This window comes from Pangasianodon hypophthalmus, chromosome 5 (assembly GCF_027358585.1).
Source record: "Pangasianodon hypophthalmus isolate fPanHyp1 chromosome 5, fPanHyp1.pri, whole genome shotgun sequence".
NCBI lineage: Eukaryota > Metazoa > Chordata > Actinopteri > Siluriformes > Pangasiidae > Pangasianodon > Pangasianodon hypophthalmus.
Window position 1 is genome coordinate 21,249,353 of NC_069714.1, and position 26,908 is coordinate 21,276,260.

The window sequence follows — 26,908 nt, forward strand, 5'->3', positions numbered from 1 at the left end:
TTACCTGCAGAGACAGATGATCACTACAGAATAACCTGAGCAGTGAAGGATATCTGCAGAGCAGGACAATGGGGGAAAGCAAACCAGGCCTAGCAATCTCAGTCTGACTGGTCCACCAGGACCACCAGGACCACCAAGGGGTGTGACGATCTCTGGCTTGCACTGTGGGACGATGTGGAAGGTTAAAATGGTAGCTGCCACTGACATCACAAGCCCAGCCTTATGAGCTGATAAGATTCACCTCAGAGTAGGCAGTACTTACTTAAAGTCAACCAGCTACTTTGAAAGCCCTGGTGTTGCTGGAGTACAGCTAAGTCATCAAACAACTCATGGTAGAGGCTACACCAGCAACAGTAGCTTTCAATGCTACAAGAGTTCACTGATGTTTTGCCAACAAGTGACAAGGATTGTGGACGCACTAACCTGGCTCATCAAACATTCACACAGGGACCACCACCCCAAAAAAGAGACAGACTGATGAACAAAAGCTACAGGAAATGCTAGCTACCAGAGTAGTAGAGCCACCAGAGTCTCCCAGGGCACCTCCTGTAGTCCTCTGCTAAAAAGCAAGAAAGGGGAAAAAAAAAACATCTCCCAAATGCTACACTTCTAAAAAATGCTCTGGATAAAGTCATCTGCTAAATGTTGTGAAAGTATTGACAACAAAGACTCATATCCTCTCCCAACAATCAGAGATGATTACATTGCTAGGTCCTACTGGTTTAGTTCCTCTGATTTGCACACTGGCTACAGTCAAGTGGAGCTGCCACCAGAGGCCAAGCCCAAAACTCTGGCAGTTTAAAGTCATGCCATTTGGGCTCTGGACCACACCTTTACATCCCCAGAGTGATGTTTTAGTAGAGGGGTTCAACCACACTCTGGCCACTTAATTGGCTGTTTTGACTGCAGAGCACCAAAAAGACTGGGACCAGAACCTTATTAATGGTGTGAGCTTACAGGTCAGCTATTCACCTATAACCCAGTGGCTCTATTGTTTGAGAGGGAGCTATGTATTCCTAAGGACTTTTGCATCTAGAGATAGTGTAGGGATAGTGTCTGGGCAGCCACCAGACACAGACATACCAGCCCCCCAGCTGCATGAAATGCTTTTAGTAGCTCATAAGTTTTCATGAGTCAGATGCAAATGCAGTTTTTATGAAGAAACTGGCAAACAGACCCAAAAGTTGGAGCAAAAAATGATGTAAACAGAAACAGGCAAGTAGTCAGGTGATCAGCAAACAATACTAGGGTAAATCCAAAAATCAGGTAGCAAGGCAAGCTCAAAAACCAGAATATCAAGACACAGAATAAAAGGCTTGGTAAGTTCAGGTAGAGGCACACTAAGCATTACTACTCAACAGAGTAAGTGCCAAAGTCTGTTTTTAAAGAATGTGTGTGTGATTGGAAACAGGCTTGCATGATTAGAACCTGCTGGTGGAGTGTTGTGCTGGAGATTGTAGTCTGTGGCAGCCATGTTTGTAGGCCACGGTGTGTTCTGGGAAATGGTGTTTCTGGTGAATTCCAGCTCTGGTGTGACAGCCAGCACCAGGAGAAAGCTGGGGCGTATCAGAAAAGGGTTTACGATAAACAATGCCGCGTTAGACCCTTTGACCCAGGAGAACAGGTTTGGATCTACACCCGAGACAGAAGTGTGGTCTGTACAGCTCCTGACTGGTTCAACAGAAAAGTGCTCACCCTATCACACGGAGATCACAAGTTCTGATGAATCCTGAAGGTGCCACAGCCATCCGTGGCTGGGAGTTCAAGAGAGCAAAATTGGTGGTGCTCTTTGGGTGGGAGAGGTGGCATCTTCCCTGTCAATTACAGTGACAGAGGCCAATCGTGGGCATCTCATGCATGCAAAGGGGCATGGATCATGCTTTCTTGTTAGTATGTTAGTATGTTAGTATGCCACCCCATGACACTTTTTGAAACTTGCATGCTCCATCTGAATTCAATGCCACCCAGAATCAAGAGTTATCACAGAGGAGACCTGGTAATAATTTATTATGAATGAAAAGAGAATAGCGTACAATAAAGTTAAAGTGTAATTCAGCAGCTGTCGAACAAGAATGTTGCATAAAATATATGACAAACATTTATTTATATAAAAAGTTTATTAAAAAGGGATTTTGTCCACAGTAGTTAAGACTGGCACCTAAATCACAAAAAATAAAAAAGTGTACATCCAAAATTGCATTCTATAAAATGCATTGATAAAAGGGATAAATAAAAAAATGAAAAACATTAAAATGTGTATGTCATCATGAATACAGTGCTTTCCTTATGGAAGCAGAGAACACAGATTCAAACCAACCAATTCAAAAGAGGGTCAATACTACATTACTAAAATGCCTACAAGGCACAGAGACTTCCATTGTAAGACAGTGCTTGATTATTATTATTATAATTATTATTATTTTATGATTGGTCTCTTTTTTTTAAAGGACCACTTAGAAAAATGGATGTAGGCCATAAAGTTGAGTCACATCAATAAAATTGGTGTCTTACTGACAAATGGCAACAATGCCAAAAAAAAAAGTCATACAGTCTTTGGTCTTGGCTGATTCAGCTGGTGAGAAGAATATAAACTGAAAAAACAGGACAGAATCTAGAAGAACTCCACATCTCTCCACAACTGAAGGGTTCTATCCAGACTGAAGGAGTCTCCCTAAGAGATGTTAACGCATCTCTACTGTGTGGGCAACAGGAAGAGGATGTGTACGGCCCGTCCTGGCTAGTGAGGGAACAGTGAGGTGTATCAGGACTGAGAGCGCAGTGTGGAGGCAGCAGGACAGGGGAGAAAAATAAGGCACTGAGGCATAATACAGTAAGGACAGTCTCTAGGGGCGCTCCTCTCCAACACTGCAGATAATGAAAATTATTTTGAAGGGCTCTGGGCATCTGCTAGCAGGTCTGGTCTGAGGCACTCGATGGGACACTGGATGTTCTGTAGAACAGAAACAAAGAGTGGGACTGATTAATTCAGAATATAAGACGGAACTCAACATTACACAAATCAGAGAACTACCATCTGCAGGGCTTAAGGCTTCCCTGAACCGTGTGATGAAGATGAACATGAGGTATAATAATAATAATAATAATAATAATAATAATAATAACTGTATTTCTACCAAGAGAATCCTACTGAAATAGCAATCACTTTGGCAAAAACAGATCTGATCTCAGAAATCTGTATAGTTGAAACTCTGACTAGATCTATAATATTTTAAGGGCTTAGGTTTTAGTGTTTGTAATTTATATGCAATCCTTCAAATCTGAACTGGTTTGTTCTAAAGGTACATTTTCTCGATGGTCTAGCTCAAAACTAATTTAAATGTAACAAGCCAAGTCTACAACAGTGATGAATGTTAAGGATGTCAGCAAATGCGAGCCATTCTAAAATAACTTCCATGTTTACCAGTCATGGAAAATATCGTTGCAAAATCATTTGCTAAAAGTTGGAATATTGATAAGGGTAATTTGTAGTTATCAAGCGGTGATTCACTAAGACCTACCAGTTTACGTAGGGCGTTCTCTCTGTAGCGGTCATAAACGTCTGTATGCACTGGAGGCTGGATGAGGTCAACATTTACCTCAGCACCTGGCCGACGGCAGTTCTCGCAACGCCAGCCCTGAGGAGACAGCATTTAGTTACACAACATATCTATACTCTACTACTCAAAGATAAAACTATTAAGACACTAAATATAGGACAATACATTCGGCTCTGCACCAAGAAAGAGCCAATCCTACTTCACATTCATAGCAATACTAAACTTTTTTTTTTAGAATCTCAAGCACATTAATATGAAAATGGTGCCCAAGCAAAGGGAGGCATGTCTCACCTGCTGTCCACCATAGCATGTGCAGGTGCAGATGCTGCCGAGGTACTCTTTCTGCCACTCATCTCCAACCTTGTACATCTTTCCTTCATCATAACATGTAGCTTCATCTACAAACACAATTTTGAGACCATTTTGATCAAATTATGTCTAAATTCAAAACCCCAAAACTGCTAATTGCATGACCACTGAAAGCAATTTACATGTTACTGGTATTTGGGCAAAACAATTTGCAATGCTAAGGTAAACAAATGAAAGGACAGAGAAACAAAAGGCTCTGTCCTGTGACTTCTCACCACCATCCCAATCCGGCTGCATAATAAGTTGCATTGACAGAATGGTGAGAAGCCACTTCCTGAGTCAAACCCACTTACGTGGCTCGCACTTGAACTCTCCTTTCCCGTTGCCCAGGCAGGTGCAGCTCATCATGTGGCCGTTCTCAGCTTTGCGGTCCCATTTCTCCCCGATCCGATAGTTATGGCCATTATCGTGACACCATTCTGTTTGATGGATGGAGCGTTCATAAGAAAAGAGCAGTGGGTCAGACTACATTGTGCTTCACAATACACAAAACCCTTAAGCTCAGTGACTGAGTCAGCTTTCGGATTCCTTTTAGAGTGAATTCATCCAACAAACACACTCACACACACACACTCATAAGATTGATCAATCCATGATCTTCATACATTCATGCATTGTTGGAGCAGTAAGCTGGTCTCAGAGTTTCGCATCATCTGGTTACAGGCTGACAATACAAATCTGAGACAGAAATCACCTCCCCATTGACCATCATGCTAAAGAATAGATGCAAACATGACAGATGGGGCTAGCATGGGCAAAATAAACCATTTTTTCAACTACAGGGCATGCTTTATATGGTTTAGATATGGTTAAGTCATATCTTTTTTTTCTGTCAAAAAATACATTGCATTAGTGTGCTTTGATGGACAGAGATAGATATGGTGTAACCATTGGTTTTTAGCTGCCCATGCTAGCGTGAGGTGTAGGGTTTAGCATGTAGTCGCAATGGCTCAGTCACTCACTGGATGAATCACATCTGAAATGGCCACTGCCAAGGCCGAGACACCTGCACCAGAGCTTAAAGCCCGTCTCGGACATGCGCTCCCACTCAGCGCCCACCTCATGGTAGGTGGCAGTGAATGTGTCATAGCACACATCCCTGCCTATGGGCACTACTCCAGCTCCTGGTCCTTGTCCTGGAACTAGAAAATGTAACATATTTAGAAAAATACACATTTATATATAGAGACATGATCCCTGTAATGGGTTCTTTAACAAGGTAGGCTTTACCAGTGTTGCCAACGGTCACAACATCTTCCAGAACTTTCTCCTTGTCCTCTCCATTGATAGACTCTACAATGATTTTATAGGAGGCTCCCGAAGTAAGACCAATCAGTGTAGCACTGTTGGACGTGCCAGGAAGATGCATCTGAAAGAGACAAACACACAAGAGATACTTAATGACCGCATACACTCAAATTCAAAAAGTCACACAAATATTAATGTACCAAATTCAATTAGAGTTTTCATGTGTTACAGAAAAGATCTACAATTTTTTTAATCCTATATTTTGGAAATTTCCCATTGTTTCCAGATCATTGCAGCTTCTCAGGTCATCGAGTGACACAAATTTACATTACTGTGAAACTATAGATGTTTTGTATGCTCACCTGGAAGCTCTGCTCGTCGAAATCCGTAATGGGACTAAAGGACACCACATACTCTGAGCTGTGTGGCACTCCTGGCCATGTGATGCTGGTTTGTGTCTGGGCTTCCTGAGGCAGCTCTGTCTCATTGAAAGGGTTCTCAAAGGAGATCCCAGGCAAAGTGCCATCATTCACCCTCACCACTGGCACTCTGTGGCCATCTGGCCCTGGCAGAGGAATGTAGACCAGCGGCTCACCGTGGTGTGGAGCCAGGGGCTGATGCTGCCCACGGTTGGCCAGACCCAGACTCTGATACTCAGTGTAGACGTGTTGACCCTGCTGCCCAAGCATGTCATGTCTGTTTGGGCCCACCAGGTGCACATGATTGCTGTTCAAGTTCTCTTCATTAGGAACATCCAGCATGCCAGGTCTGGGCCGATGAGACACTGGAAGCTGAGGGGACAACTCTTCCACTTCTAGCAGGAGAAGAGATAGGAGTGAGCTCAGAGGTGCTGTACCCTGTACCATGTCATATCCTGTAGAGGGCCTCATAATCTAATATTATAGGATTGCTGCAGAGAAACTTTGGAATCCTTTCATCTGTACTTGAAACCAAACTATACAAGCATAAGCCTTGTTGTAGCCATGTATTAAAATGTATGTACTTCAAATAACTGTGTCCAATCATTAGAAAGATTGAATTAAAAATACATGAATGTCTGTTAGCTGCACATTATAACACTTGGAGAATAACTGAAAAAGAATAGATTCTTACGGGTTCTGGCCTTGCCCACGAGTGCAGTGCTTCTTTGAGCATTGTTTAGAGCAACAATTTTAATGATGTATTCGGTGCTTGGCTTCAAACCTGTACACAAAAAAAGGCAACAAAAAGCTCTTTAGTTTAGAGGTGATGGAAAACAGCTGTGAAAGACTGAAAAAAGATGGGCACCATCCAAACCAAAAACAAATACTCATGCCATAAGCAAAAAAAAAAATCACACCAGATAGATAGATAGATAGAAATCTGAAATAGGAAAATGCAAAAGTGACAAAAGAGAAGAATAAAATAGCAAATCAGCAGTAAGTACTAGCAACAATTTCACACACAACAAATACCGGAAATAGTGGCAGATGTTCGGCCAGCGAGGGGTCTTGGGACAAGCTCTCTTGGGATGCCTTCAACTTCCTCATAGGTGATGTAATATCCTGTGATGATGCTTTGGGGAGGTTCCCAAGAGAAGGAGATGGTGCTGGGGGTCAGGGAGGTAAAGCGGATATTTGTCGGTGGGCTGATCACTGGTTTAGCTGAGGATAGACAAACACATAAAAAATTAGGTAACTTTCTAACGTAGGACCTGAAGAAAATCCACCACTTACAAAATCATAGCAGACAGCAGTTTTCAAAAAGTTATATGAAAGCATAAACCATTTTGTTGTAGAATGGTTACCTGTGGTGGCTGCGATGGTGAAGGGTTCACTACGAGCATTCCCATTCAGAGTGTAAATGTTGATCTTGTAGGGGGTGCCTGGCTGTAGACCTATGCATAACAAGAATTAAAACATTAAATCAATGCTTTGATGACTGAATGGGAAACACTTTTTTGCTAAACAGACAGACCTCTGCAGACAGCTACAATAAAGAATTACAGATTAATGTAGTTTGACTTATTTAAGTACCAGTGATGGTGTAGGTGCGGGATTCGGGCGGGATGGTCTTCAGGATGGGGCTGTGACCTCCAATAGTGGGTGTGGCCTCCACTAGGAAGCCAGAGATGGCATCAGTCTTGGAACGCCAGGTCAGAGTGATGGAGCTATCCTTCAAGTTGGAGATCCGAACACGACGAGGAGGGCTGATGTCTGCAAAATGGTGGCAGAAACAAGACTGTCAGATATATGCACAGCTGGCATATTTAAAATAAAGGCATAATGTGAAATGTTCACAGGGTTATAGCTTACTGTCAGGAGTCGTGATGTCTCCCTTGACTGGACGGCTGGTAAGAGAATTCTTCACAGCATAAAGCTCCACTTCATACTCAGTGGCAGGCTACAGAGAAAAACAGAGAGAAACAAATTTATTCTGTTGACAGACTTAAAGCCCAAATATAGATGTATTGCATGTCCAAAATCACACACTAAATAATACAGTAGTTAAGGAGTATGTATGTATATATAATAAAATATATATATATATATATATATATATATATATATATATATATATATATATATATATATATATATATATATATATATATATATATATATATATATATATTTTTTTTTTTTTTTTACACACACACACACACACACACACACACACATACACACACACACACACATACACATACACTCCCCCTAATGCACTTTGGACCTTACACCATGTTTGAAATCATGCCCTCCTCTCTAAACCCTACAAACTACAATCTGGCTTAGGCCTCAATCTTTGATGTGCCCACAGGCTTAAATAACAAGGACAGCAGTGTGTATGTGGTTTGACTAGATGAACACATTACTGGTCTCAAACCAAGTGCGGGCCACAACCACTGTGAGCACCAAGGCTCTCATTATACTTCGGGTCAATGCTGTGTATTTCTCAAAACTTACAAAACCCGATTTTAGCAGAAAATAGCTACTCCTGAATGTACAAAGCACCATCTTCATGTCATAAGTCACTATATTCTGACACGCAATGCACGTACTTAGCATTTGAGCAATAATTGACTTTCCAAAGTTTACAAAGATGCATCATTCTTTGAATATAACCCAAAAGCCAAGATAGTTACCATCAGTCCACTGGCATGGTACTGGGTGGAGTCAGGTGCAATGTTGATCTCTTTAGTAGGACCATTCTTGTTCTTGGGAGTGATGGCCACACGGTAGCCAGTCAGCTGGACATTAGGTCCTGAATACCAGGACATGATAAAGGAAGTGGAGCCAACCTGAGAGAACTGGAGATTGGTCGGGCCAGGAATAGCTACAGAGATAAAGCACAGAAGAAGTATTCAGACCATTTGGAATATTCAGCATGCTTATTGGAACCACAGCTATGTGTACATATGTCACATCTGAAATATAAACCATGTGTACCTGTGGTTTGGGTGCCAACCAGTGGAGGACTGGGAGTGCGGTCATGAAGGGCGATGACTTTAACAGTGTACTCAGTGCCAGGTCGGAGCCCACTCAGCACTGCAGATTCGTCTGCACCATGTGGAGCAGGGAACAGCTCTCTCTCACCCTCTTCTGAGCTGGAGTACAGCACTCTGTACGAGGTCACATCCCCATCAGGACTCTCCCAGGAAATTCGCAAGGATGTCGAGTCTACTTCAGAGAAGGCCAAGTCCTTCGGTTTGTCCACAGCTGAGAGAAATCAGGCATGAAATAGGAGTACATAGTCAATAGGAGTACATACCTTTCAATATATGGAATATATGTTTTGTTTAATCATTACAAGCTAAAATCTTTAGATTTGTTATCTATATATTGTATATATTTAATTGCACTGACTTACTGGTAACTACAGTCTCTACCAGAGGAGGGCTTTCTCCATCCTGTCCCAGTGCATAGACACTGAGTGTGTACTCTGCTGTGGGCATCAGTCCGGAGAATGTCAACTCTGTCTGGTCTGCAAAATAACAAAATAACTTGTTACATAGAAATATTTAAAGAAAAAACATTAATGAATCAATATTATAGTCATTAGTGAGATAACTATAAATCTGTGAAGATTACTGAATATCATGGAATCTTCAATAAAACTATAAAAACCAGATAAACCAGAGCAGTGTGAATAAACCTATTTGACTTTATTTAATGCTTAATATTTAGTAAAAACTACATGTTTCAGACTCAGATATTCCAGTTTATTACCTGGAGCAACCACTTCAGAGAAGGATGGTCCGGTGCCATTTCGGGGGGTTCCAGTGATGCGATATCCAGTGACGGGACCGGCTGCTGGTGTCCAGCGTACAGTGATGGTGCTGTCCTTTACATCAGTCACTTCCATCTCAGATGGAGACTCAATATCTACAGAAACACAAACCACATCATTTCATCATGCTCTTGCTCTCCATCATTTAGCTCATAATACAGTTCCTCTCTCTCTGTATTTAATCATCTATTATGCTCTACCATCACATCAGTACAATCATTATATCATATGATGCACTATAGCAGGTGTACCTGTTTTGTAGGTGACGTAGATGGGTGTGCTGGAGGCGGGACTGTCTCCTCTGCCTGTCACAGCATACACAGTGATGGTGTAGTCAGTGCCTGGGCGCAGGTCCTCAATAGTGGCAGTGGTCTGAGAGCCGGGGACAGTGAACTCTTTAGGAGAGCCGTGACCACCTGAAGAAGTACAAGATTGAGCTGTTACGCTATGGCAATAATGAGCTATTTCAATTAAATTTAAGTTAGCAATTAAATTAATCTATAGTATAAGCAGTGCATGCTACAGTTGCATGACTCACAATTTTAACTGTTTACACATAAAAGACCAAAAGTACATTGCTGCAGGTGGATTAAAAAAGCTTTTTTGTGTTTTACGAATCATCTACCTGACTCTCCATGTGTGATCCGGTAGTACCTCACACTGACAGAGGGGGCGTCCCAGCGAATAGTAATGGTGGTTGGTGTTGAGGAAGTGACCACCAGGTCAGTAGGGGCATCGGAGACTAGCAAAAAGAAAAATCACCACATCATATTAGAACTGTTCATATATTATGCAGTTGTCAATAAAAATAGAGTGTTTGCTCATAAACATTCAAAATTCTTCTACTAACCCTAGTAAATGCTGCAGTGTGTGTGGGTGTGTATAACTATGTGCACATGGGCATAAAGGTATTTCCAAATGAATAAATGCATACTAATATGTATACTAATATTAATATATCTATATCTACAACTAACAACTAGTGGTACTTGAAAAGTGACACTGTTCTATAGTATGCATGGATTATATTAGTTATGCAGGGTAAATTCACTGGATCTGAACTGCATAAATGGTCTACAGAAAGAGCCATGTGATGCAGCAATCTTTTCCTTTCCTTGTGGAAAAAAACCAAAACATTAATTTTTTCCAGATTTACATTTTCCAGACTTTCTATATTCAGTTTTGTTAACTGCCTCAAAACCAAAAACATGAAGTGAGCATTAGGGAGGCTGTGATATTCTCTTATTTTCTGCACTATCTACACATAAAAGTTTATAAGCTTAGTGTCTATAGAATGTCCTTTACCAAAGCAGGTCTGCGAATGAATGTAAATTCTACAATCTACAGACTTGTGCAAGATCCATGTGACATCTTATCTGACAAATATTATTATTATTATTCAAATAACTCAGCAGAGGCAGTGAGGATTATTGAGCCAGTAAAACAGAACTATAGCTTACTGGTGGCCTGGGTTCCGGTGAGAGGCTGACTCTCTCGGATGCCGCTCACAGCAAAGATGCTGATGCTGTACTCAGTCTCAGGGGTTAGGCCCGTCAGCGTAAAGTGGCTCCTGGAAGGCGGCAGTCTCTCCTCCTTGGAGCGTCCTCCATTGGTCATCTGATAGCGAATACGGTAGCCAGAGATGCTGGCTTTTGGAGGCAGCCAGTGTATGGTGAAGGAGTTTGTGCCGATGTCAGAGAAAACCAGTTTAACAGGGGAATCCAGGACTGCAGTGCAGAAAAGAGACTGAAATCAAATCTTGTGAACCAATACAAAGAGATATGTAAGGAAGCTAATTCTATTGATATTTAATGAAGGAGAGAATGAATTAACTCACTGGTTCTCTGAGTACTGATCACGGGTGAGCTCTGCCTCTCTTCATAAACACAGAACACACTCACCATGTATTCGGTGTCGGGTATGAGATCTACAGACACACAGTACAAACAGAAAGCATAATTAGTGATCCCAGAGAGCCTTAAAACAACACAGCTGAATCTGGAAGAAATGGTTCACATACGGCGAAGAATGACCCTGTGGACGTCTCCATCCACAACCCGCTCAGTGATGTCATTCTCATCATCGATTGGGTGATAGTGGATGATGTAGCGGTCAATCTCGTTAGGTTTGGGGACATTGGGGGCAGTCCAGCTCACCGTCATGTTGTCAGCAGTGATATCACTGAACTTTAGGCCTGTTGGGGCTGGCACAGCTGACGAAAAGAAGAGAGGAGAGAAAATAATTAAAAAGCAAATAATGTGGAACGTACCCACAATTCTCTGTGCTACTGGAACAGGGCAGACAGTCTGTCTAGACCTATTACATCTTTTAAAAGTTAAGGAGCTCAAGCCACTAATGGAAAAAGGGGTCAGAAAATGAGCACCAGCTTGAGAGTGACTGAGGATCTGAAAACCTTTACACAGACTGCTGCCACATGGGCCTCAGTAACTTTATACTGAGATAGAATGAGACAGAGCAAACGTGAGAAATGCAATCAAAACACAGATGCTTGCCTGCTCTATAATAACACACTATTCTCTAGACCCCTAAGAAAACGTGGCAGCCACATGTAGCCAACACAAATAGATGAAAAGGATGTTTAACATGTAAGGAAGTGTCATATTAGTGTCCATATAGTACATTCAATCAACAGATCAGTTGATCGTATTTAAGAAGTGTGATAGAAATGTAATGTCTTTCCTTAAGTGCAGTCTTACACACATACCTGTTTGCTGTGTGATGGTGGTGGGCTCGCTCTCGCCATTTTCAGTTACTGTGATGATGCTGATGTCGTAGTCGATGCCAGGCTCCAGGCCATACACGGTGTAGGTACCCCTGGTAGACTCCACAAAGTCCTCGAAGATGGGTACACTCTCACCCGCAGCCACCACCGTGATGCGGTAACCGGTTATAGCAGTGGAGTTAATGGGACTCCATGTGAGGCCAATCGTGGAATCGGTGATATTGACAAAGTGGAGGTCTGTTAGCTGGGGCACCTCTATGAGGTTAAATAGAGGAAGAGCAAGAGGCCAAAAGAAGGAGAGCATCGCACAAAATAGAGAGGCGAGAGTATAGAGTTAAAACACACACAGCCCTCATGGTTCATCATGTGCATAGTAACAGTGAACCATGGTACAATAAAAAATTAAGTGATATGAAGATGTGTTTAAAACTGAAATCTGTTGCATGGCATACAATAAATCTCAAATTCTTATCTCTGATTTGACAGATTTGTTTAAATCCGAGATTAAAAATGCAGTGTTACTGATCATTACAGGAATGCCATTCATACATGATCAGCTATGTAATATTATGGTAACATCATATCACTTATGTCAGAGTAAAAAATGGAAACTCAGTATTCAGCATTTGTGTTAATGGAGCTTTGTCTTCGAAAAAAGACAGTTGTTTCAACCTCTAATGGTCTCAAAAACTCAAAAGGGAGTTATCAGCAAAGTGTTCATCTTTGCCATAAATAACCCAGGTACACTTTAATGTACTAAGGATAGGATTTAGTTCGACATTGCCTAACAGAGCAGTTTTGTTTATACAACTGTGATTAATCTGAGGCCAGATTACAATTATGGGATGGAGCAACCATTCCAATATGTGAAAGTGGCCATATTAGATTTGGAAAGAACGGGTTGTGTGTACAGAGGCAAATGTAATACACACCCGGAGTGATTGTGCTAGAGATAGGCACGCTCTCCATGTTGTCCTTCACTGTAAACACGCTGACATTGTACTCCACTCCTGGGCTCAGGTTATCCAGAGTGCATGAGGTCTGGCCTGCCTTCACAAACTCCTCCACAGAGTTACCCTGCTGGCCATTAGTGGGACTGCAAGTCACTCTGTAGCCTGTGATATCTATGGAGTATAGAAAAGTATAGAAAAATGAAAAATGTCAATGTGTGTGTCATTTACAGGCAATATATATAGGACTGCACAATTGTGTTTTTGCCATGGCTACGACTTTTGGTGTCTTCAATTCTACACAATATTAGCATGATTGGTGTGAGGGAACACTTTTTTTAATCTGTTATACTAAACCAATTTGGTTCCATACAATTTATTATTTGTTTAGATTCTAGGTACATTTATAGCCAACATTAAAAAATTGATACTCAATCTGATCAAGAGGAGTATTATTTACATTCAGACATTTATACAGTTGAACGAATATAGACTTATAATGTACAATTTAAAACAAATCTTTGTTTACTACCAGTATAAAATAACAGCATGATGATTGTTCCTAAATTTTCTGATCAATTGTGATAGTCCTGAGAAATCTTTCCCCTCATGTGATTCTGTTCCAAATGATTTGTAAGCATTCATGCAAATATGATGAGTTTCGAGCGCTGACCTGGAGTTTTGGCTTCATTCCACTGGACTGTTAGCTCTCCAGTGTTTGGGTTGGTCTCCAAGTTGAGACCAGTGGGTGGAGACAGAGCTGAAGACAAGAGATAATCAGTAAGATATGACTGCATTAGAGTCGTGGGAAATAACTTCACGTCAGCTGGCTTCAATATGCTGCAAGACTGTTCCACAGTGAACAAAAGCAGAACAGGCTCTTTGTGGTCTTACGTGTGACAACACGGCGTGTGATGGGGTTGCCTTGCCCGTGGCCGTCGATGACCGGCTGCAAGCTGTAGGTGTACTCCACTCCAGGGGTCAGGCCCGAGATATAAATGCTTCCTGATTCAGAGGTCACCTCCCTGGGGGCTTCTCCGCCTTGGCTGGGCTTCACAGTTAACTGAAGAAAGGAAGTAGAGTGTGAGTGGGAGGGAGGGTGAATATGTACTTGATTCGGATGAACAAAAACTGAAATATATTGCATGTGATCTGATCATTATAGGTTTTCAGCAGGATTTTAATAACACTTGGATTTTTGCCCATTAATCAGTATACAATCACTGAATAAGGCATTATTCTAATCTTTCTTTTGACATCTACGAATGTATGCAAACATTTAAGCTGAACAGCATTAAACACTGGCTTAATTTAACGCTACAGCTGGGGCACTGTGTGCATTTTGCAAACATAAATGCTCCCAATTAATTATTTAACAGTAAAGTGAATTTTACATGCACATCTGCAGCTGTTTGCAAACTGCCAATAAACTTGTAAATGTCATGCATCCATATGGATAAAATACTATCACAGTCTGACTCTAAACATGCTATTTTCCAATTTTTGCATTATTTAACTGCAATTTTGGCAAATAATTCATACACAGTTGCTCACATGCACGCCACGTCTTTTTTTTTTTTTTTTTTTTTTTTTGCAGTTATCAGGTTAGTATGTACATCCAGTATACGAGCATACTCAGTGTAAGGTGAAAGATATGGAATACAGCCTGAAATGTACCTTATATCCAATTCTGGGAACAGGATTCCAGGAAATTACAATGGAGGTGTCCGTGACATCAGTTGTGAAACGAGGGGCATTTCTCATTGGCAAGGCTATAAGGCAGACAGAGAGCAGAAATAGTAAAGATAAAAACAAATCCTCCCTAGGACATTAATGTCCTTCAAATCACTACTATCAGTGTGATAGTAGAACTCACAGGTGCTGAAGGTCACTGTGGCTCCCTCACTGAGCACATTGCCCTTCTCAGAATGCAGTGTGGCCGTGTATGGCGTGTCTGGCTGAAGGTTCAGAAGTGTGTACTGTGTCAGGCGGCCAGGGAGGCGCAGCTGCTTAGGGTTCGAGCCTTCTACAGTCAGGAACAGTCTGTAACCAGTGACCTGAGCTCTGGGTGCTGACCAGATAATCAGAGCACTGTCCTCTGTCACATTGGACAAGTGAAGGTTTGTGGGGGCATCTGGCTCTATTCAGAAAAGATAAACAGAATAAATTCAATTAAATTTTAACTGTATAGTGCTTTTAATGATAGACTTAACAGAACTAGACGTGTTGAAAGGATCAGTATGAGCATACTGTGAATACGAGTCCTTTGAATGAGTCTTTATGATTACAGTAGCAATTCTTAGGTACAAATCTACAGTATCCAGGTGAGATTATCTAGTGAATAAAGGGAGTGTCTTTGGCATAAACTGTTTTTGGGGAATGCAAATCTTTAGGGCATCTATGTGCGACCATTTACAGCAGCATAATTATTACCTACAATGGAATGGGAGTCACTTTTACAAGTGAATGTAAAAACAAATGTGCTTCAGGTTGTGCAATGCACATTACGAATGCATTATGTGTGTGGCAGTTTCAATATACAAAGAAGCTGAGTGGTCACAACCAGTGAGACCAATTATAAATCAGTTTCACCAACAGACTTCACACTTCTTTGTCTGGCAGTGTCAAAACCACCACTGTGTTTGCTGTTTTTCTACAAGGGTGACACCAGCAATAAATCTGTTTTACCACCCTGCTATTTTCCAAGTACTTACTAGTGGCATGCTCTCCAACCAGAGGCTCACTCTCTTCTCCGGCCTTGATGGCAAAAATAAAGAAGCGGTAGAGGGTTCCGGGCTCTAGCGGGGTGACCTCTGCGTAAGTATTGTGCATGATGGGTAGCACTGCCTGTTGCTCGATCAGTCCATCAGCACCGACCTGTCCTACTGACACACGGTACCCAGAGACATCAGGAGAAGCGGTCCAGGTGATGGTGATCTTTGAGTCAGACACCTCAAAGAACTGCAGGTCAGTCGGGGATGGGACTTCCTCTGGGGGATAAACACAGTGGCTTTGGATTAAAAACTTTAAATGACACTGTAATTGTGCCTCAAAGGTAAACTTTCCAGCAACAAAAGAGAACCAAACAAGAATTTCCTTTTTAAACAAATTATAATGGAGGATTACCAAAAGCAAATCTTCATCTTTTAAACATTGCTTTGACCCTTCCAGTATGTTCTTCGCTGCTCCAATTTTAACCTACATTACACCTCATCCAAACACGGTCTTAACTCATTTCAACCTGTAATTTCCATTCACTGAGACATGACAAGCTGTATTTACTATCCAATAAAACTCTTCCATCTGAAGAGAAGAATTCAGACACCCTACTGACGTACACTTTGCCCCACGAGAAAGAAAAATAGTCTTGTAATGGAGAGAGACCACAGATGGTTTGTTTTAGTCCAGCTTAATGTTTGAGCAGACCTCTATTGCCATATAACAGTATTGCAAATGAGAGGCTCTTATAGTTAGCACTAGCACCTGAGAAAACTTTGTTTTGCCCGTAACATTAATCAAATCTACAGTGAGACCTAGTGAGAATCTTCACTAGGTCAGGGCAAATCTACATCTAACCAACATCTATCTTGACAGATAAAAATATCTAAATCTGTCAAAAGAGAATTGATATTTGACATTTTTTATTTGTTTTTCTATTACATCCATAGATTAAAGTACAGACTACAGTTAAAATGTCAAAGGTTTTAAAAGCATCGCAAAGATCTTTAAGTAATTGCATGTGAGGGAGGATTCACAAGCACTGACACCGTGGAGTTTTTACAGAAATAAAATTTCTGCTTGGAACAGGATCCAAATCTTGTCGACAAACAGATGCTCTTCACCCTGTTATTCACGGCATATTTCACTTCTCTAAAACCTCTGTTTTAAGTATTTTATCATCTTTTAGTGTCTGTGTACCTAGCACTGGTTCTCCAGCAGTGTTGACCTGCACGAACACAGGCTCACTCTCCAGGTTCTCTTCTACAGCATAGATGCTGATGTTATATAGCTGGCCAGGTCGAAGGTCACTAAGAGTCACAGAGGTCTCTGTGTTGGGCAGGGTCAGCTCAGTGCTGCCAGAGCTCCCTTCAACAGATGGAGTGTAAACCACACGGTAGCCTATGGGCATAGAATTAAAGTCAGCACATTTTCCCCCCTACACATGTAGGACATTAAACATGGTTTACATTAAAGACAGACTGAGCAGACCTGTGATAGGAGCCAGAGGTTTAGACCATCTGACCGTGATGGAAGTCTCATCTACATCCCCCACCTCATGATCTGTAGGAGCATCAGGAGCTGCGGAGGGAGAGGAGATGAGATTAGTCTGGAGATACTACAGTAGCCTTTAATTTTTTAAGAAATTGCACTCTCTCTGTGAACCAGGGAGAAAACCTTTTCACACATTTACCTGTAGTCTGGGAGGTGGTGAGGATCAGATTGGAGTCTCCCTCATCAGTAAGTTCATACACATTAACTGTGTACTTTCTGCCTGGCAGGAGCTCACTGAGATTCACAGAGGTAGCCGTACGTGGAAGATCTGTAAATAGTAAGTTAACGAGACATCTAAAACTCTGTTTTTTATACAATATAAAACACAGGGATTTCAAGGGATCTCAAATCAGCAACTGCCTTCTAATTTTGTTCTACTTATTTTGCTGTCTAGTTTTATGTGCACAGTATGCAGTACAAAGTATGTAATCTTACAAGGTGTACATGTACTCCACCAGAATTTCCACTTTTAATGCTTTCAATTTAAGCTGGGAAATATTAATCCTGGGTAAAACGTGCAGAAACTTTACTCTGACCACTCACAAAACTGACTTTCCATATAGCTTTTGTCAAAATTAGGCATTCAATGCTTGAGCAGCATACCTACAGAAAGCGAAAAGGCTACAAATCCCAATTCTCCTTGCTTGTACCATTATATTTACTTGTGTTTGAGTGGCATAGCAAGCGGTCAAGCCTGCATTATAATATTAGGCCATGCCTGGACAGAATTATCCTATTTCCATGTCTTTTGATATTAAAACTTTGCTGGATATTTCATGTAACTCAACTTCTGTATCTCAAAAATGTTGAAAATATTTTACATTCATGGCCCACAGACTTTAAGACTGGGATTGCTATTGGGATTAATATTTAGAATCCACTGATGAGAACATGTAACTGACCCAAAACCATGGGTTGTCCTTGCTGCCCTCCCTCCTCAGTGAGCTCATACTCCACTCTGAAACCGGACACAGTGTCAGAGGCAGACACCCAGGAGATGACAAAGCTGCTGGAAGTGATCTCAGTCACAGACTCTGAAGTGTCCACCACTGGATCTGGAGGAGTCGTGTCTCCTTCAGTTGTAGCCACTGGGAGAACACAGGACACATGGAGGGAACAGTATGAGCTTAAATGAAATGGAGGAATGCAATTTTATGTTTGACTGACACATGGAATACTCACAGGAGCCATAGTTGGTAGTGAAGTCAAAGCGAGTGACCTCTCTGCGACCAAATCTTAAAATACTGATGAGCTGACCCTCATAAGTGATGCCTGGCTTCAGTCCAGCAATGGTGTAAGAAGTGAGATGGCCTGGAAGGGTAACCTCCTTCCACGGAGTACGAGTGTTTTTCTATTGAACAAAATACGTCCACTAAGCACACAACCTCCTAATAGCAGAGACGCATCATAATGATCATGCCAACCCTCCAGAAATGGAGGTGAAAATTCTAAATGGATAAAAGACTGACCTCTCTCCACTTGAGGACATATTGGACGATATGAGCAGAGGGGGCAGCGTTCCACTGGATTGGGTGCGAATTGGGCTGGTTGCCAGCTTCTGTAATAATCACCTGTACTGGACGGTTACCACCTGACAAAGAAGCCAAGACTTCAGTTTTCCTTTCAGTTCTTGAGATCATTTGAGACACACAGATCAGAGTTTCAAATCCTGAGTCAATAGAAAATATTCATTTATAATGCCATATGAAATGAAGCAGTCACCAGGTCATGTACTATATATTGTTATATATTGTTTTACTACACATTTGGCAGTAAAAACACAGGAAAGTTTATTTTAAAGGAGATGAACCACAGGTCAAAACATGTCTGTGCACTTCTGCTACCTGATTTTAGTGAGAAACCGAAATGGGAAATTTGACACAGCTCTGCAAGATTCTTCCTGAGGTTTCAGCACTCACACATGGTTGATGCTGGTGTAATACTACCACTTCTTTCTGAGGTTTCCAAACCCAACAAAACAAAAAGCTCTTTCACATTTGCTTAACCGAAAGGACTAAAAATAGATACACAACCTTCTTTATTCGAAGAGATAGTTATTTACTTTTATACGCATGTTGCAATTTTCTTTCCATTTCCCAAACCTTGCTCCTTTTGATGTAGTAATTTCCTGATGCAGTTTAATCCCAGCACTGTTTAACAAACTCACCTTCCCATAAAGCATAACATACATAAGCTACACGTGGCAACATTGCCTCATTGGAGTTTGGGGAATCTGTTCTCCATTTCTCCCAATTACTGCTATGAAAGGCCAACAACTAGTTGGTGTGTATACAGCAACATTTAAATCCCATTTAGTCTGTGTTATGTTCCACCAGCAGGCCGGTCTGTAGTGTTACCAGCATTCTCACAGATGTATGTCATTATGCAGAGCTATTGTTCACGGGTCCCCAACACAAAGCACTCTTCTGACCCCAGCCAAGCCACACAGAGAGGGAATATTCCAGTCATAACTGTAACAATTTTTGTTGCCAAGCCTTCGAGATATATATATATATATTTCTTTACACTAGAGCTATAGATATATCTGGGGTAAAAGCAAAAAAAAATGTGTCTGAAGAGATTAGAGTTAACAAGAATAATAGTTGTCATTTTGCAACTATTTCTCCTATTAAATTTCTGAAATTGAAGTAAGCCATCAACAGTGGAAATTACATAAACCAGTGAACGACTTTGCAGATGCTGTAGTGGTGCAACCAGCAGACGAATGTAAATTAGTTCTGACACATTCTTAACAAAAACGTGACAAGGAATTTCTAAAGGCTGCAGCACTGCCAGGCAAACAAAGAATAAAAGAGCAATAAGGGGCAAAAGAGTGAAAGGTTGATTGCATGGGTGTCCTTCTCCATCTACCAACTTCAAAGCCATGAAACAAGTTAAAGCCCAAAGTGTTGATTTCAAACACTGTTAAAAAGGACAAGCATTTGTTCAAAGCAGAGCAACTGCTCCATCTAACACATGGAGAAGATCTCTCAAACACCTGAAAGAGGAAGTAAGCAGCAGTGCCTCTATCTCTGTAAACATCTGTAGCTCATTGACTTCCAACACACCCTCAACCCAAGCTCAAAGGATCACTCACAGCACTGCTCAGCATGACCCATGTCTGTGTGTGTGTAGATAAACATGCTTTATTAAGTATCCCTCATAGAGATGTGCTTGACTCACCATGGAAAGAGTGCTGGGGCTCACAGCTCACCTCTCCAAGCCCATTGCCATTGCAGTAACACTTGTATCGAAGTCCATGGATGACCTTGTCCCACGACTCTCCGATCTGATAGAAAACTTTGGTGTCTGGCTCCTGGCACTGGTCTGTAAGAGGAAACGTGTTGGGTCATTACCCAGTTATTAAAGTGACCACTTACAAAAGTCTCAGCTAGAGTCAATGGTGACTGTCTCTCTCCATTTTTCTTACACATCACCAATTTAAGTTTCAAGGACTAGATTTTTTTTCCCATAACAAATTGCTTGATGAGATAATTCTACAGGTAACAGCAGAGAAGTGCCAAAAGAATTACCATCATAAAGAACTCCAGATTCTCCCCAAACCTTCTTAGACATGCCCTTTCCCAGGTAGTATGTAATACGTACCAGAAAGCATTCACATATTGAAATGTGATTGGCTCTTATATTTTAAGATGCAACAACACCTGCCTGTCACATGTTCAATCCTAACCCATGATTTTCCAGCACCATTTTCATCTTTTCAGTTTCTTGAAAGAATGCAGCAAAACATTTACACATTTAATAAAGTCTGGAGTAACTGTGTTATCTCTGGTCATGGGTAAAAAGAGCTTCAGGTCATTGTGTTGTTGATGTAAACTCACCAATGGCATCACATTTCCAGCGTCCACGGCCCTGGCCGAAGCAGGTGCAGTTCATCATGTAGCCCTCATCATGACGTTTAGTGAAGGTTTGGTTCACCTCATAAGTCAGACCATCCACAATGCACTGGTCTGAGAGAGACAGCAGCATTAGTAGTACTCTGATACTCAAAAAGATACTCATTTTCTAAAATTGGCATTTAAATAAAATCCCTGCATCTGTGGAAAAAACAATACTACACCTTTTTTTTATGCACTGCACCCAGTACAGATGAGCAAGCATTGGCTCACTACAAAATATAACAAGCCTCAACTTTTACTTTCCAGTGGAGACCTCACCTTTGAGCTGTGAGTAGGCGATGCAGCTCCATTCTCCACGTCCGTTTCCTACACAAGTGCAGCGCATCATGTGACCCAAAACATCATGGCGTTTATCCCACTGATCTCCCACACGGTACATTACTCCCTCGCTGGTGGTGCAAACCTCCTCATGTGCTAAAAGGCAAGAGATTATTTGGGTGATTATTTTCTCCAGATAATGACCTATGCAGAGACTTAACATTTAGGTCTTGATAGGACATGAAAGAGGGATCATTAACCATCAGCACATTTGAAGAACACGCATTGTGAAGCATACAATCTTTGGCCAAGGATAACCTTTTGTTCACAAAACATCAAAATGACTAACGCATCAAATATCCATTACCATGAGGGAACTACTACCTACAATCTACTACCACAAATGACTCTGATTGCTTTGAAAAATGCTCTGGTGCAGCGTTACAGAATAATCTCATTGTTGAGTTAGAATAGAGCTGATTGACCTGTTAGGGGAATGAGGGGGGGATGTTGGATAAGAACACCAAGGTTGAGAGGGAAAGGGAGTTTAAGGAGGAGCTCACAGATCTGAAAGCAGCTGCCCTGGACTCCAGCCAACTCCTTAATGCTTCACTGACAGCCAGACCCCCTCCATCTGCACACCAGGGCAGCTGCAGGGCCACCGCTATCCAAGACATACTCTTAAAATACTCCAGCCAGAGAGTCGCTCTCATTTTTTCACTGGCTTAATTACTTTTAAAGTGACTTTTGCACTCTTAAAGGTGACATGAGTGGCTTGTTAACTGGCCACTCATTTTAAATGTTCTCAGATGGCACACAGAGGTACAGAACAGAAGTATTAAGGATTGGGGAAAAAAGAAAATAAAAGACAGATGCAACTCAGTTTTCAGTGTTTTGCAAACAATGCTTGCAAAAGTCTGCACTGTACCCTATGAAGAGAAAATACACTTTACCCTGTACCCTTTAAAATGCATAATGGTCCAAAGCACCAAAGCCTATCAACAAATCTTTCTATTAGCAAAGGTCTGCGAGATCCTGCCTGGCTCCTCTTAATTAGCCCTTAGAAGTCGTAGACACCCATCAAAGTCCCAACTCAGAATAGTGTGTATGTAAATGTGACTGGATAGGTGTTGACTGAGCTTTTGTTCCCTGCTGGTGGGACCATCTTATCTCTTATTTGGCCTCCTCCCAGCATTAGGGATGAGGGTTTCCATTATCAGATAATACACATTATGCGATTTACCTTATCACTACAATCTCTTACTGAATAGGTTAACCATCTTCCAAAGACAAAGATTAGTTTTGACCAGCATTTCCATACACTTTTAAGACCAGATCAGGATTTTAGGAAAGTGTAAATACGGACTTTAAGACAGTAACCACATTCTGACTAAACTTCCCGTAGGTGAAGCTGTTAAATTGTTAACTTCTTAACACTGTCACCATTGGGGAGCTCTAAATGATATTTTATTTGCACTTACCAGCCATGGGGCAGAAACCATACTGCTTCTCTCCATCAAAATTATATGTGGTGCCGCACCACTTCATGCCATCCCTACGTCCATCAGCTGTGCAGTCCGTGTAGTTATGGCCATTATAGAGGAAGGGGAAGTGGCACAGTGCCCCGTTGGAGTTTCCTCCTCTGGTTGTGACCAAAACTGCAAAATAAGCAACAGACCACAAGATTAGAACCTGATGATAGTGCAATTAAAACTAAAGTCTAACTGATGGCTTTGGAAGTTCATTATGAATATTCACTCACCGTTCTTTTCTGTGCAGAAGGAGTACTGGTGATCTTGCTCAAAATCAGAAGTGGTACTGCACCAAAGCTGCCCATCATCACGTCCCTCTGAGGTGCACGAGTAGAAGGTCTTGCCCATGGACACAAATGGGAAAACACACGGCTGGCCATTTGAGTTGCCACCATAAACTTGAGAATGGCCCTCTTTGCACAAAAACACAAACAATGATCACCAAATGAGAACAAATTCATCAATCATGCCTCTATTTTTCTAATTCAATACAACAGCACCTGGTGGCACTCACATTAAGTGATGAAACTTACCCCACTCTTTACAGCTGACACCATTCCCGAGGCAGGTACACAACATCTGCTTGCTGCCCTGAGTCTTGATCCAGCGCATTCCTAGAGTATAGGACACTCCTGAGTCTGTTACACAGGTGCCCTCAATAGGGGCCATGGGAAGGGGCACGGGTTGGAACACAGCCGGCTGTACATTGGTGATCACACGAGAACCAGTGCCTGCAATAGCCAAAACACAGAAGATGAGCACATGTGAGCAACTGTTTTCATTACTGTCTTGGCTGAGTACAAAAGTTTCAGTTCTGACAGATTTTATTGCAGTATGCTCAAGATTTTATAGCTTTGTAAATTCAAAAATGTACCAAGGGAAATGAACTAATGTACTTCTGATCATATATAAAAACAACTGCCTTGATAATCATCAGACCACTATATATCACGATTACACCAGAAATAATCAGCTCATATTAGGAATCCAGTCTAATATTCAAGATCTTACCAAGGCCAGTAGTGTGCAGGGATGCATGCCTCTCGCATTTCCACTCTCCACGGCCATTACCAGTGCACAAACACTGCAAGATGTGTCCGTGGGAATCTGTCTTAGTCCAAGTATCCCCAATACGGTAAGACATGCGTATGTCCTGGTCATTGCAGCGGTCTGAGAATACCAATCACACAATCAGAGGTTTTATATCATTCAGACCATAACATTCAATAACAAAGTAAAAAGCAGCACTTTTCTAGCAAATCAACTTTAATGTTTTTTCTTCATCATTAAGTTGCTTCCCCCTAATGCCAGTGGGTTTAGCTGTAATGGCTGTAATTAGGTAATTAAATTGAGAGGCAGTAGACCAAGAGAAAGGTATGTGTGGTCTAGAGTGTTAAACAAATCTTAGGGGAGTCTTTCGTAATGCAAACGTTTCCTTACTTCTAGATGTGCAAGTGATGCGTCCACTTCCCTCCCCTAAACAGGTGCAGTCGACAATCATCCAGCCCTGGTAGGGTTTCTCCCAGGTTTCCCCCACCGTGTAAGAAGTGCCAGCTGCATTATCATAACAGCGCTCCGCTAACAGGGAAAGAAAGGAAGAGATGGATTTAACATTCGTCACGCTACATCGACATCCAAGCCCATGCCTGAATCAGTCATTTTTGTGTGAAATCTTACCGACAGGTTTGCAGGTCCATTCCCCTTTCCCATTGCCCAAACAGACACACTCCAACATGTAATCTCCAGTGTCATGAGGTCTCATCCAAGTGTCTCCAATCTTATAAGACTGTCCCCCTTCATGGCAGCGGTCTACAAAGGCATAAAAACAAGTAAAAAAAAAAAATAAGGCTCTGAGACAGTTTGATATTGCATATGGTTTAAAAAAAATACAAAAGGTTTTACCCACTTGCAATAGTGCAGCTGATTTTCCCTCTGCCGGAGCCAATGCATGTGCAGTCCCAAATCATCCCATCCTTTGGTCTTTCATAAGTCTCTCCCACCCGGTATGAGCGAGCATTTACTTTGTCATAACAAGTCTCCTCAGCTAAAGTAAAAAACACAGACATTATCAGTTAATAGGCATTGAATTGGTGCACAAAAATTCGTTGCAGCATGCTACAACACAATATAAGTGAACTTACCCTCAGGCTTCGTTTTACACTTAATACCAGCCACTCCATGGCAAGTGCAGAGTAGCACAGTGCCCAGATAGGTGCGTTCCCACTGCTCACCAATTCCATAAAACTGTCCATACTCTGTACAGCCATCTGGGTGGAAAATAACGGTGAAAATGAAGCCAGCACAATTCTTTACTTGAAACACTTGTTAACCACAAGCACACACACACACACACACACACACAGTGCACTTGAAACAAAGCCCTGCTCTTTCCGTCCCTGCTGAAAGAAGAAAAAAAAAAAACAATAGAAACCATCACAGAAATTCTAATGGTTTCCACTACAAATACCAATACAAAATATTCAGCTAACCATTAAAACCATTACCATTACTGGTCCTTAATGGTATCCACTAGACATAACTGACCACCAACAGAAGGCAACAAATTACCTACAAAGGTCTCTACTTACAGACCATTACAGGTTCCATTACAACCAATACAATTCCCATTATAACCATTAAAACCATTATAAATTCTATGAGGGTTTCTATTGTTTTTTGGGGTTTTTCAGCAGGGATATCAGGTCTGATCCTTTGCCAATCAGTTTATGGAAAACAGTTAAGGGTTTTAACAACAGTGTTGCTGGCTATTTAATTACCAACTTTTTTCAACTAAACAGTCAAGTCAGAGTCTGACTCACTCTCACTCTCTCTCTCTCTCTCTAGAAAACTGCTTGGTAAACTGAGAGTTGGTCTGGATAGCAATTTACAGTAGCTAATAGCAGCTTAGAAAAGGAAGTTGACACATCAAAGACATTTAACATCTAAATCTCAATTAAACATGGTCTTGTTCCAGCGTGTTTCCACAGATAAAGATATGTCTTAATTCTAACTCCTGGCATCCACTCACTAGCTGGCTAAGAGTCAATCCTCTAATGAAAGCACATTTAAAGTGATGGAATATAAGGGAGAGTCTAAAACAGAACATTGGTGGGGGTGCACAAAAAACTTAACATTAAATTAATTTCTTTAAAGATGACGACCACGACGCTTAAACACAAAGAAAGGTTTACACTAATACACCAGCATATACTTTTAGCAAAACATTTTATTGGAGGTTATTTTCCCTACTTTTTGTACAATTGAATAACCTGAGCACCCCCTCCCCCTGCCCCTACCACCACCGCCCCGAAATACATGCACAGGACTCATCTAAACCTGCCGACAGTGAGTCTGAGATGAATAAAGCGCTTGTTTAGCAAAGATGACAATTAAAATGGAATGAGCAAATTATTCCAGTCGAACCAAAACACTAAGATTTAAAGAGTGGCCAAATCCAAACCAGTAAATCACTCAGAGAGCTAGTCTGCAGGTCGACCCACCTTGAGTCACGGATGATCCGGAGCGCTCGTGCGCCTGCCTCCTGCTTTTCCGTGCGCTTCTGGGCATGCAGAGCACAGCGCCGGAGAACAGCAACACCACCAGCACTGTGGCCACACAGCCACCCGACATATTCACGGCTAAAGATGGGAACACACCTGCAACAACAACAACAAAACCCCTTTTCTTTGTTGTGGAGGAGACTTGAGAGAGGTGGAGAGCTGCAGCTGACTCCAAAATTCCCTTCAAGTATCCCTCTCCTCCTGCTGGCGCACCTCTGCGGAGAAGTTTCAGC

At 41.6% G+C, this 26,908-nt stretch overlaps 1 protein-coding gene across 1 annotated transcript; it reads right to left on the reverse strand.

Moving 5' to 3' along the window:
• Window positions 1-2,098: 2,098 nt before the first annotated feature.
• fn1a (fibronectin 1a) lies at window positions 2,099-26,908 on the reverse strand. The gene is made up of 46 exons (XM_026910709.3): window positions 26,616-26,908; window positions 25,257-25,382; window positions 25,022-25,159; window positions 24,793-24,924; window positions 24,556-24,693; window positions 24,127-24,285; window positions 23,649-23,846; window positions 23,346-23,528; window positions 23,065-23,241; window positions 21,584-21,739; window positions 21,248-21,376; window positions 20,589-20,732; window positions 18,875-18,996; window positions 18,588-18,756; window positions 18,308-18,493; window positions 17,545-17,673; window positions 17,343-17,432; window positions 17,052-17,252; window positions 15,848-16,123; window positions 15,010-15,273; window positions 14,811-14,905; window positions 14,028-14,196; window positions 13,807-13,893; window positions 13,116-13,307; window positions 12,166-12,438; window positions 11,461-11,652; window positions 11,278-11,367; window positions 10,901-11,167; window positions 10,066-10,182; window positions 9,692-9,856; window positions 9,380-9,535; window positions 9,021-9,134; window positions 8,600-8,869; window positions 8,296-8,486; window positions 7,469-7,556; window positions 7,190-7,369; window positions 6,961-7,050; window positions 6,629-6,817; window positions 6,288-6,377; window positions 5,537-5,988; window positions 5,157-5,295; window positions 4,889-5,068; window positions 4,220-4,345; window positions 3,849-3,955; window positions 3,519-3,635; window positions 2,099-2,950 (listed from the first exon to the last, which is right to left on the reverse strand). Exons 1-46 carry the CDS (start codon window positions 26,743-26,745, stop codon window positions 2,882-2,884), a joined length of 7,452 nt encoding a protein of 2,483 aa, XP_026766510.1. The 5' UTR covers window positions 26,746-26,908; the 3' UTR covers window positions 2,099-2,881.